Source organism: Euphorbia lathyris, chromosome 1 (genome assembly GCF_963576675.1).
Source record: "Euphorbia lathyris chromosome 1, ddEupLath1.1, whole genome shotgun sequence".
Taxonomy (NCBI): Eukaryota; Viridiplantae; Streptophyta; class Magnoliopsida; order Malpighiales; family Euphorbiaceae; genus Euphorbia; species Euphorbia lathyris.
In genome coordinates, this window is record NC_088910.1 from 82,819,565 (window position 1) to 82,833,096 (window position 13,532).

General features: G+C 38.0%; 1 protein-coding gene across 1 annotated transcript; it reads right to left on the minus strand.

Annotated features, from left to right (window-relative positions):
* Positions 1 to 8,154: 8,154 nt before the first annotated feature.
* On the minus strand, positions 8,155 to 12,722 carry LOC136203780 (probable serine/threonine-protein kinase PBL23). Its single transcript, XM_065995012.1, has 6 exons — positions 12,415 to 12,722; positions 10,760 to 10,998; positions 10,416 to 10,551; positions 9,612 to 9,870; positions 8,957 to 9,089; positions 8,155 to 8,578 (listed from the first exon to the last, which is right to left on the minus strand). The coding sequence occupies exons 1-6, from the start codon at positions 12,569 to 12,571 to the stop codon at positions 8,315 to 8,317; spliced, it is 1,188 nt and encodes a 395-aa protein (XP_065851084.1). The 5' UTR covers positions 12,572 to 12,722; the 3' UTR covers positions 8,155 to 8,314.
* Between the last annotated feature and the right edge of the window lie 810 nt (positions 12,723 to 13,532).

Below are 13,532 nucleotides of genomic sequence, written 5' to 3' on the forward strand. Positions count from 1 at the left end.
TAATTGTTAGAAATTACAAAACAAGTCAAAGAGGAATCATTTTGCTCATGTTGCCACCACTGATGCCACATCCTCTTGCTCAGGTCCAACCTACACTTTTACTGCGGAAGAGTATGCCAAGTACCAAAAAACATTAGCTTCACAGCCTTCATCATCGCCTATTGCTGCAATTGCTGAGTCATGTAATACAAATACAAGCCTCCTTTCACCCTCTTCCAAATGGGTCATTTATTCTGGTGCCACAAATCACATGACAGATAATTCTCAAATTTTCTCGTCGTATTCTAATAATGTTCCTTCACATGTCACCCTAGCTGATGGAACAACTTCATTTGTAATTGGCACTGGCACTATTAAACCCACCCATACGCTTTCTCTTTCATCTGTCCTAAATATACATAGTTTTGATTTAACTTGATATCTGTGAGTAAACTTACTCGCTCGCTCAATTGTTCTATCTCATTTTTTTCCCGATCATTGTTTGTTTCATGATCTCCTAACGAAGCAGATTATTGGTAGTGGATGGGAATTTGGGGGTCTCTACGTGTTGTACTCATGTTAGAAGACCTATTGCTTGCTCTAGTGTATCCACTCCGTTTGATGAGCATTGTCGGTTAGGAAACCCATCTCTACCCTTTTTGAAGAAGTTGTGTCCCTAGTTTCAAAATTTATCTAGTTTAAATTGTGAGTCGTGTCAGTTTGCTAAACACCATCACGTGTCTTTCTCTCCAAAAGTCAATAAACGATCCAGTTTTCCTTTTGAATTAGTTCATTCTAATATTTGGGGACCATGTTCGGTTATGTCTAACTCTGGTTTCAAGTATTTTGTTACATTTGTGGATGAATTTTCACGTACTACGTGATTATATTTAATGAAAAATCGTTCCGAATTATTTACTCATTTTACTGCTTTCTGTGCTGAAATTCGATCTCAATTTAATGTTTCTGTGTATACATTAAGAAGTGACAACGCTAAAGAATACTTTTCTGGACAATTCCAAACTTTCATGTTTCATAATGGTATTCTCCACCAATCTTCCAGTGTTGATACACCGTCTCAGAATGGTGTTGCTGAACGCAAAAATCATCATCTTCTTGAAACAGCTCGAGCTCTTTTATTTCAAACACATGTTCCCAAACTCTTTTGGGCTGATGCAATTTTGACAGCCTGTTTCCTTATCAACTGAATGTTGTCAACCATTTTACAAGGTGAGACTCCTTGTGGTACTCTTTTTCCTAACAAACCGTTATTTCCTATCTCACCAAGGATTTTTGTAGGTACTTGCTTTGTTCGGGATGTTCGCCCACAAGTCACTAAACTCGACCCTAAATCCCTCAAATGTGTCTTTCTTGGCTATTCTCGTCTTTGGAAGGGATATCGATGCTTTTGTCCCTCTCTTAATAAGTATCTGATATCTTCCGATGTCACATTTATGGAACGTCTTTCCTTGTTTTCCACATCATCTGATATACATGCTACTACAGACGATGATACTGTGTTAGTCTATCAGGTCCACCAAACTCAACCGCATGTGCTTACACAGCTGCCTAAACCGCCCATTGCTCAGGTATATTCAAGACGTCAGAATCCTCATACTTCTGCTCTAGTACCAATATCTGTTTCGCCATCGGATCCACCATCTAACACAAGTCCCGATGACTTTGTTCTCCCTATTGCACTGTGCAAAGGTAAACGTTCATGCACTTACCCTATTTCGGCTTTTGTTTCTTATGATAAATTGTCCTCGACTTCACGTTGTCTTGTTGTTTCCATTGATTCTACTTCTGTTCCTAAGTCTGTTACGGAGGCCTTATCACATTCTGGTTGGCGTGGTGCTATGATAAAAGAAATGAATGCTTTGGATGCTAATGATACTTGGGATCTAGTAACTTTGCCCGTGAGGAAAAAGTGTGTTGGATGTCGATGGGTGTATGCTGTTAAAGTCAATTCTGATGGATCTGTGGATCGTTTAAAAGCTCGTCTTGTCGCAAAGGGGTATGCTCAGACCTATGGGGTCGATTACTCTGACACTTTTTCTCCAGTCGCTAACATGGCTTCTATTCGATTGTCTGTCTCACTAGCAGCCTGTTCTCAATGACCCTTACATTAGCTGGACATAAAAAATGCTTTCTTAAACGGGGACCTTTACGAAAAAAAAGTCTATATGGAGCAACCATCAGGTTTTGTTGCTCAATGGGAGTATAGCAAAGTTTGTCGTCTCTGTAAATCTCTATATGGTTTGAAACAGAGTCCTCGAGCATGGTTCGGGAAGTTTAGTCAAACAGTTGAGCAGTTTGGGATGAAGAAGTGTAAATGTGATCACTCTGTTTTCTATAAACATTTTGCATCGGGCATCATTCTCATTGTCGTCTATGTAGACGATATTGTTATTACAGGAAGTGATGTTTCAGGAATTTCATCACTAAAATCCTTTCTTCATGGTCAATTTATTATCAATGACCTATGTGCTCTAAAATACTTCTTAGGAATTGAAGTATCAAGGAGTAAGAAAGGAATCTTCATATCTCAAAGAAAATATGTTCTTGACTTGTTGTCAGAACAAGAAAATCTAGAGCTAAGCCATGTAGTGCACCTATGACTCCGAATTCGCATCTTACATCAGAAGGAGAGTTATTTGAAGATCCTGGGAGATATAGTCGTTTAGTGGGAAAACTGAACTATTTGACTGTAACTAAACCTGATATAGCTTATTCTGTTAGTGTCGTTAGCCAGTTTATGTCTTTTCCCACCTATTATCACTGGACTGCACTTGAATAGATCTTATGTTACTTAAAAGGGACTCCTAGACGAGGAATACTTTACAAGAATCATGGTCATACCCAAGTTGAATGCTTTTCTGATTCGTTCCTTGAGATTCAATGTTTCTCCACTGGGCAGGAGATAAGGACAATATAAGGTCCACTATAGGCTATTATGTTTTTGTTGGAGGAAATTCGGTCTCTTAGAAGAGCAAGAAGCAACAGGTTGTATCTCGCTCCAGTACAGAATCTGAATATCAAGCTATATCCCGATCAGTTTGTGAAATTATGTGGATTCGCCATCTTTTGTTTGAACTTGGATTCAAGGTCAATACTCCAGCTAAGCTATGGTGCGACAACCAGGTAGCACTTCATATTGCTTCTAACCCCGTGTTTCATGAACGTACCAAGCACATTGAAATAGACTGCCATTTTGTCCGAGAAAAGATAAAACAAAATATCATCTCTACGGCCCATGTCAGGACAAATGAGCAACTTGGAGATATATTCACTAGAGCTTTAAGTGGGGTTCGAGTAAACTATATTTGTAACAAGATGGGCATGATAAATATCTATGCTCTAGCTTGAGGGGGAATGTTACAAATTAAATAATAAGTCTCTAAGTCTGTATTTCATTATTGTTTGTTGAGTCTGTTATATTATTGAGTCTGTATGGGTCATGGGTCTCCTTATTAGTTATGGATCTCTTACTACACCCATACTTTCATCACTATATATATATATATATATATATATATATATATATATATATACTTATATATACTTTCATCATTTCAATAAATATATGAGCATATTGTATATGTTTATATATATATATATATATAAAGCTTACCTATCAAAATCATGAAGTAAGAAATACTTTCATCATTTCAATAAATATATGAGCATATTGTATATGTTTATATAACTAGTGATTGCCCTCACCCTGCGTGCTTCCATTTAGATCACGATGTTAGTCAGGATCCAGTAATAAAAAAAGATTAAATTCTATTATTGATCAACTTAATTCCCAGGAAAACTATTTCGAAACATATTCTAAAAAGTTTGAAGAATTGACTAAGACAGGGTGAGTTTGAGAATTGTTTTCTCAAGAACATAGCCCTGTTAAGCTTTGCTGCTAATTCAAGGTACTTGGACGAGTATAAAAAAAAAAACTGAAAGAAATTAGGAAGGATAGAGAAGGGACTTCACAAACTTCTCTAGATTCATGAGTATTTTATTTATTTATTTTATATTAACTTTGTAACTTTTATTTTTTTTATCCTCTTATAGTCATTGATTAGAACTCCGCCTGTGAGGGTCACTTGGTGGCATTTACAGTCGGTCCCAAACCCGGACAAAGGAGGAGTTGCGGTAGGTTTGTGGCGGCCAGCGTAAAACTTAGTCACATCTTATGACATGAACTATAATAGGAATATCGTGGGGGCGTTCCCTACTCAGCGACGCGCTGCACTTCTTAGACACGGGTGTAGTGAAAAATATACAAGGGTTGCTAGGTCGTCGCCCCGAAGCGGCGCGCCACCCCAGGACCCGGGGGTGGTGTCAAATATGCAAGGGTTGCGGGTAAATAAGCTAGTCAACGGTAATGGTAGGGAGGGGTAATAGGTTATGCTTTGGGACATGGAACATAGGCTCTTTGATAGGAAAATTAGCTGAAATTGTAGATTTTATGAAGAGGAGGAGAATAAATATAATGTGCCTACAAGAAACCAAGTGGGTTGGAGCCAAGGCTAGAGAGATAGCTCATTGGGGTTATAAATTGTGGTACTCAGGAAAGGATAGGGGTAGAAATGGAGTAGGTATTCTTATTGATAGGGAGTATATTGATGATGTAGTAGCGGTGTCTAGGAAGAGCGATAGAATTATGAGTGTTAAGCTTGTGATAGGAGATGAGGTTGTGAATGTCATAAGTGCATATGCGCCACAAATAGGATTAGATGTCCCTATAAGACAAGCTTTTTGGGAGGACTTGGAGGAAGTGGTGCAACAGGTTCCTAGCGATGAAAAGATGGTACTAGGTGGTGATCTCAATGGACACGTAGGTTCTAGGCGAGATGGGTTTGAGAGTATTCATGGAGGATATGGTTTTGGAGATTAAAATGAAGCAGGAAATGATATCTTGGAATTCGCATCAGCCTATGACTTGAGTATCATGAACACATGGTTTATGAAAAGAACATCCCACTTAGTGACTTATCGGAGTGGCGGTAATGCGAGTCAAATTGCCTTCTTCCTAGTAAGGAGTGCTTGGAGAAAGAGTTATATTGATTGTAAGGTGATCCCGGGTGAGAGTACGACAACCCAGCATAGAGTAGTGGTGCTTGATTTTCGAAGTAGGAGATGTATGAGAAAACGAACACCACAAGTGAAGACTAAGATTAAGTGGTGGAAACTTCAAGGGGAGAATCAACAAAAATTTGTGGATGAGATGGCCAAAAAAGATATTTGGACTTGCCATATGGATTTAGATATAGATTCAATATGGACTAAGATGGAGCATAGTATAAGGGAAGTAGCGAAGGAAGTTCTAGGAGAATCTAAAGGTAGCATGCCACCGGGTAAGGACACATCTTGGTGGACGGAAGAAGTACGACAAGCAGTAAAGAGTAAGCGAGAATCCTATAAAATATTAGGGAAGTGCAGGAGTGATGAGAATTACGAAAAGTACAAAGGGGCTAAAAGGGAAGTAAAGAAGGTCATACGAGATGCTAGAGCAAAGGTGAATCGGGATCTGTACACAAGATTGGATACGAAGGAAGGGGAAAGAGACGTATATAGGATTGCTCGGATGAGAGATAGGAAGACGCGAGATCTCGGAAAAGTTAAATGTGCGAAGGATGTAGACCAAAAAGTCCTAGTTGGAGATAAGGACATCAAGGAACGATGGAGGTCCTATTTTGATAACTTATTTAATGGAGATCGCGGACAAGAGGTTGGAGATATAAGTATCCCTCACGATATGATAAATCGTGAATGCATACGGAGAATTCAAAAGGGTGAAGTCAAAATCGCATTAAATAAGATGAGATTGAAGAAAGCAGTAGGACCTGATGACATCCCTATTGAGATTTGGAGATGTTTGGGGGAGAGATGAATCGAATGGTTGACGACGTTCTTCAACAAAATTTGGGAAAACAATACGATGCCATCCGAATGGAGGAAAAGTGTCATAATCCCGTTGTATAAGAACAAAGGCGATGTCCAAGATTGTGCCAACTATCGAAGAATCAAATTAATGAGTCACACTATGAAACTGTGGGAGCGAGTGATCGAACAAAGGCTAAGGAGGATGGTGAAGATCTCGGAAAACCAGTTTGGCTTTATGCCGGGAAGATCAACTATGGAAGTCATCCACCTAATGAGACAATTAATGGAGCACTATCGAAATAAGAAGAAAGACTTGCATATGGTTTTCATTGACTTGGAGAAGGCGTATGATAAGGTACCAAGGGAAGTACTTTGGTGGGCCCTAATAAGGAAAGGCATTTCGCGGAAATATGTTGACATCATAAAGGACATGTATGAGGGAGCATGCACGAGTGTATGCACCAGTGTCGGGAAGACTGAAGAGTTCCCTATTACGATTGGAGTGCATCAAGGTTCTGCACTAAGCCCATTTCTTTTTGCCATCGTTATGGATGAACTAACGAGTTCACTTCAAGATGGTATACCATGGTGCATGTTGTTTGCAGATGATATTGTGTTGGTTGATGAGACGAAAGAAGGCGTGGAGAGGAAGTTGGAACTATGGAGACAAACTTTAGAATCTAGAGGCTTTAAGTTAAGCCGAAGTAAGACAGAATATTTGGAGTGTAAGTTTAGCGGCGATAGGAGTAGAGAGGCAGGGACAATCACACTAGATGGGAGAGTTGTTCAGGCATCGGATAGCTTTCGGTATTTAGGATCTATTATCCAAACGGATGGAGAAGTAGATGGAGATGTTGCACATAGGATTAAATCTGGTTGGGCGAAGTGGAAGAGTGCTACGGGTTTCCTTTGTGACCCCGGCATGCCAAATAGATTGAAGGGAAAATTCTACCGCACGGCAATCAGACCAACACTGTTATATGGTAAGAAGTGTTGGGCAGTGAAACACTGTCACACTCATAAGATGTCGGTGGCGAAGATGCGTATGTTGAAATGGATGTGTGATCATACGAGAAAGGATCGGGTGATTAATGAAATAATTAGGACAAAAGTAGGGGTTACATCTATTGAGAATAAAATGAGGGAAAACCGACTATGGTGGTTTGGCCATGTAAGACGAAGAGCGGTTAATGCGCCGGTTAGGAGGACTGAAGAGTGGCATAGAGATGTAGTGGTGAGGGGTAGGGGAAGACCTAAGCAAACTTGGAGGAGGGTGATCGAGAGTGATATGAGTTTATTGGGGATTGAGGAAAATATGGTAGTGGATAGGAAAGAGTGGAGGGAGAGAATTTGTGTCGCTGACACGACTTGATTTCACGGTTTTATATGATGGTTCATGTTAGCCGACCCCGAATCATTTCGGGACTAAGGCTTTGTTGTTGTATAGTCATTGATTAGATAAATAATATGAGAGCCTTGTGAGGATATTGAACAATGAGTTATATAAATGAAACAATGTGTGGATATTTATGTATCCTAGATTGAACAGACATAAAAGAAATAACAGATTAAAGATAACATTTAATATCTACTGCTAAAGCAGAACTGAAAATCTGTTAGAAGTTGACGAAGAAGATATTGTATACTGACAAAAAGGAGTAAAGAGAAAAATTCAGATAATTAATCACATAATTGGTAAAATTAATGAGTTTGTCTCTGACAATAACGCTTAGTTATTCATCATGAAAGTTTATAGAACAAATATATAAATACAACTTTTGTTGAGGTAAGTCTTTTTGTGGAATTCTGTGTGTAACAGAGAAAAATGACTATAATGAGAATACTATTGAATGAGATATTATAATGGTTAGTCATCATGGGTTTCAAGTAGATATAAGAACTACTAAAGGGGTGGTGGAGTGATTGGTCACCTTTGGGACCTATCACCAGTCTTGCTACTACTACCATGGGATGAAGCATTATAAATGTATACTTAATTTTCATATATCAATAAGATCATCCGCGAATCATGCATTTCCGTATCCCTTACATCTTGCTTGTTATGATGTCTTGCCTTTATAATTATTATTTGCATGCTTAAAACTATATATTCACGATATATATCTTGCATCTAACCCATAAGTGTGATCCGCATGTGTGCATATTGCAGATACGGTGATTTAATTAGCAAGCTAATACCAATGCAATAATTCTCTTAGGAATACAAATTATAATCTACATTAGATGATTTTAACTTAAAATAAGTCTTGTTTCATCCAAAATCCATTAACAAATTTTCATCTAATTAACCAAGAGCATAAGAGGCAGAGGCCAAAATGTAGTGAGTTGAGTGAACTCTTTATCTGAATCAACAGATTTCCCTAATTTGTACATCAGCCTAACACATAATTAAAGACCAGCAAATGTACTTGATTTTAGCAAAGTTTCATGCACTAGCTCTGCCGGAGTCTTGTGAAAGTGAAGTAGGGGACCTTAGTGCATTCGTACCTGAAGCCGACCGATGAGATTTAATCAACGGGACAAGTGACTGCACAACATCTGCCATTAATGGTCTGTAATCTGCTTCTGGTTGCACACACATTGCAGCAATTGCTGCCACCTGAATTACTTCTTTCATTGAGTATTGACCCTCCAGTGCTGGATCCATTATTTCTGTCACCTTTTCTCTATCTGTCAACCTGGGCAGTACCTACTTCACAAATAATATATATGAATCCAATTAAATTCAATAACGATTTTGCTCCTAAAGTTTTTGGGAAGAACAATTTAATCCCTAACATTAAAACGGCGCAAGATTCACCCCATGGTAGAGATCCTAACCGAACTTTTCTCCCCTTTCTAACGAAAAAGTGGATGTCATTAATTAACAATGAAAATTTTCTGACTGAATCCCTCGGAAAAGGGAAAACATTGAGTTAGAGTTTCTACTGTTGAGTGAAGATTGCACCATTTTTAAGGATAATCCCAAAATCTAATAATTTACAGCTGATCTTCAAGCCTCAAGTACAGGATGCTTTGTAGCATCATCAATTTTTGTAAATAGACAAAGAGTATACAAGATTCTCACCCACGAAACGAGAACTGCTTCTCCAGGAGGTCTCTTCATATCAACTGGCACTCTGCCCGTAAGTAATTCTAACAGAACAACCCCGTAACTGTAGACGTCTGATTTCGTTGTCAAATGGCCAGTTAATGCATACCTGTGCCACACAAGCATGAAAAAGTACAAATGACTATACATTTCAATGGAGGTTTGAAAATCGGGATATTTGAATTTGACATAAAATCTTTGTCATCTGTTTGATCTGTGAACCCAGGTTAGGCTTATGAATTTGGAAGAACTTTTTGTTTGACAATAAAGTTCTAACTTCAAACCACCTATGCAAGTTATCAACTTTATGAATTTAATCAATTGTGAATGGGTTAACTTTTCTTCAGGCAACTTTTTACATTTTTTACACATTGAACTCTTAATCTTTTGGTTTGATGCATTGAGCCCTAGATCTTTTATGTATTACTTATTAAGCCCTTACGATTGAGTGTTTCAACCAAGGAATCAATGTGTAAATCTATATGATTAAGGGCTCATGTGTCAAAATAAAACAGTAGGAGCTTAATGGGTAAAAACTGCGAAGTTCAGGGGCCTCCAGGCTTTAATCCTTTATAATTCTATCCAATTAGAGATTTAAAGGCCAAAGGAAAAGGTTCGATTGATGCCATACTCAGGGGCAACATATCCCTGGGTGCCAAGCACGCGAGTTGAAACATGTGCACCAGCTTTGTCAGGTCCAAGCTTGGCCAATCCAAAATCAGAAACTCTGGCATGGAAATTTTTGTCCAAAAGGATGTTGCTGCTCTTGAAATCTCTATGAATCACTGGAGGACTGACATGTTCATGCAAATACTCCAAACCCTTGGCTGCTTCAAGGGCAATTCTTAACCGTGTTTCCCAGTCCAGTCTTAAGTGAAAAGCATTGTGACCTGTGCAATTTAAACCCAACCACAAAAAATCAACTACTCAAATTCGCAGGGAAATTTATGGAAAACAGAAATAGTTATTCAATTCATTTTCTCTGAGTATGATTAATTGTTGCTTCATCATTTCTCTTTATGCTATCTTTGCAGTATCTGTTGATGACTTGATAATAAAATTCCTGTGTTACAGGAAATCATTTTTCTTTCACCATATGTTGAAAGACAACCTGTTCAGATTATTCAGACCCTTTCTACTTTATTACTTCAAGTTTTTTTTTTTAAGTAAAGCAAGTACTGAAAATGGTTGTCGTGTGACCAAAAGGTCACGGGTTCGAGTCTTAGGAGCGGCCTCTTGCCAAATAAATTGGCAGGGGAAGGCTTGCCCCCCAGTACACCCTTGTGGTGGGACCCCTCCCCGGACCCTCGCTCAGCGGGGACGCGTAGTGCGACCGGGCCGCCCTAAAGCAAGTACTGAAAATGAACTTATTGTCGAAAAGCCGAACAAAAAACGCTGGAAACTCCAAAAAAAAGTGTCCATTATCATAGCTTACCACTTAATGGATACAAATGTTCTTGTAGTCCACCATTTGCCATAAACTCATAAACAAGCAATTTATGATTATTATCTGAACAGTGCCCAACCAATGCCAATAAATATGGAGAATGCAGGCGGCTCAGCAATTCCACCTACAAATGTTTGAGATGCTTTATTGCAGTCCATAACACATAGTGAAGGCAGATAAAGAGCTTTAAGGAGAGATGACAGTGGAAAATTTGAGTCACGCACACATCTCAAACTTGGCAAAGGACTCACAAAATCTTGAATTTACAAGGATGCAATTTCATTCACTATGGAAAAAAAAAATTCTTGACGACAAATACATTGAGATCTAACCTCCACTTTAAATTCTTCTTCTCCCTGCTTCCCTGCTTGATCCATCACTTTAACTGCAACTTTTCTACCATCAGTGAGCACTCCACGGTATACTGATCCAAACCCACCATGACCAACTACATTTGACTTGCTGAAACCACCAGTGGCTGAATGTAGTTGTTTGAACGTAAACACCTGAAGTCCTTTCTCAGCAGCAACTTGCGGATTCTCAAAGTTACCTTTTTCTTCGTAATTATATCCTTCAAAGACAATTAATCGAGTCAACAAGCATGTTTTAAGTTGATTTTCCACTAAATGAATTTGCATTCTTTGGAATAATAGTTTGACTTATCTATGTAGAAATTTTGAATAATATAAAAAATGGTTGTCATCCTCCAACTCCTCATCAATTTATTTCAACATCATTCATAAATAATTTATGAGTTTTTTCCTTAAAAACATATTCCTCAAAATACATGAACTAACCACAAGCATAACTAGAAGACATTGCTATCAGGCTGGTTGATATAACTTTTGAGCCTTTATATATTAGGCATATTTAGGTTTCAGGCCTGATAAACACTGAAAGGTTACATGCAGAAAAGAGTTGATTTTACTGAATTCATAACTCATGTTTTTAACTTTTAACAACCACATCATATAGCTGAATAAAATCAAATTACAGGACACCAAACTGATGCCCCAGTTCAATTTCTTACTCAATTTTAACTGGAATAGTTTACATTTTTAAGCTCCATAATACACAATTTTGGAAATAAAATTAAGATCTAGAAAAAATTTCCCTTTAATCCAGTCCAGAAACTACTGGCCGGACTATTCCTCGACAACAAATTTCAGACTAGACGGGTTGGGTCTCTTACCTCTGTGGAAGAGCAGACTTGTTGTGTCCCCACTGACCTAGCCAATGTTCATGTTTTTATTCTTAATGTATTGCGCATCTTGTTTCAAAAAAAAAAAGTATTCAAAAGTATGTGCTTTTGACGAAAATTCAAAACCTTTCATCATTATACTTCTATCAGGATTTTCCATATATAAATTCAACAAACCCTTGGATGCTATATTACAATTACAAAATCAGTTGCAAAGGAAGAGGAAGCAGGCGAAATAATCATTATACTTGACAAATGGGATTTCTCTGTTCTTCTGATTGTACGACCCCAAAGAAAAAACAACATTAGCCATAACTACTAAGCTTGACTCAAAGCAAGCAAAAACGTAACAAACATAAACTGCTGGATAATGGATCGTAAAGAGGTACTTGTAGAAGGGAAAACAAGGTAACAAACAACACTGACTTCTTCCTTTATTTTCTTAACTCTGAAACTAATAAATAAATTTCAATTGAATGCCAAAATACTTGTTCTTCCTTTCTGCGGTTTCTCTCCATGAGATATTGTAGGCAACTATAACAAACTATTTTTTTTTAAATAAAAAAAAAAAAAATCACTGGGCTACTACCGGTTGACTGCTCTCCAGTGTAGAAGATATCATGGATTGGAACTTTGGGACACCGCATCATACTCCCCTGAACTTATATTTCTAAAGCCAAAAAACGTACTTGAAGATTAAGATTCTAGGAAACCAAAACAACAAATTTCTTTCTACTCCCTCTACATTTCAACAACAGCAGCAAGAAAGAGAGAAATGTGTCTTACTTTTGAGCAATTGGAGGCGTTTGGAGAGCTTGTTGCGTATATAACAGTAATAGCTAAAAGCAACCAGTAGGCAAGCCACGGCCAGAGCTGCAACCACAACAATGGCCACTAATGCTAATCGCTCCTTCCTCCTATACAAATCATCCTGGCGTTCCATTCTGTTTGGTTTGGAGAAGAATAAACCCTAACCCCAAGCTCATTCAATGATTGTAAGGTTATTGGATTTTGAGATCTTTGCGAGGGTTTGTCTGGTTTGGCGCCCAGAAATAGTAGCCAATGGTGGTGTGACTGTTACAACTTACAAGTGTTCTTACTTTAAATTTGAGTTGTTCAATTACTCTAACAAGAAACTTCTTTTTTCACATCAAAATTTATTTTATATACGTATAATTTATTTTAATTATAAATATAGTTAACTAGACCTCGGTATGGGCCGGGCTGGGTCAGACCTGTCGGGCTTTTGATAAAACCTGATAAGCTCAAGCCCAGTCCAAGCTCACACTAATTAGAGTCGGTCTCGGGCTCGGGTCTAAAAAAGGAATCCCAAACCCGCCCGTTCAAGCTCACATCTATATTAAAAAAAATCAATTAAAATGAAATACTAACTTTTTTAATAAAAAATAATAAACATAATAATTAATATGAGGCATTTAAATAAATATTAAATTTATAAATGTATATATAGATAACGGGCCGGGCCAAGCCTGACAGGTATTTATATAGCCTAAGCCCGTCCATTTTCTAAGCGGGCTTATTCGGACTTGAACCGGGCCGGACACTAATTTTATGTGTCCAGATCCGGCTAAATGGGCCTGGGCTCGAGCCGGGCGGGCGGGCTCATCGGCCCATGGTGAGGCCTATTGTTAACCGACAGCGAAAGAAAGACTCATAAAAAAATGTGCATCAATAGTAATTAAATAAATCATTTTTTTATATTAATGATTGAGAGCTTACCTATGCTTTCGAAAGTCATGGGTTCGAATCACATCCGGGTCTGGTGGGATTTTTCTTTCTTCTTTAATGTAAGCGCATTGTGCGCAAATTTTTTTTTTTAAAAAAAAAAGTAAATCATTTTTTTATATTAAAAAAACATTTAGCAACCTTAAAGCAAAATTACC

Excerpts from the sequence above, each read along its gene's own strand:
- LOC136203780 (XM_065995012.1), bottom strand. The coding sequence starts at position 12,571 with ATGGAACGCCAGGATGATTTGTATAGGAGGAAGGAGCGATTAGCATTA. Across the intron at positions 9,090-9,611 it reads CAGGGATATGTTGCCCCTGA|GTATGCATTAACTGGCCATT; the intron begins GTATGGCATCAA and ends TGTGTGGCACAG. Across the intron at positions 8,579-8,956 it reads AAGCAGTTCTCGTTTCGTGG|GTACTGCCCAGGTTGACAGA; the intron begins GTGAGAATCTTG and ends TTTGTGAAGTAG.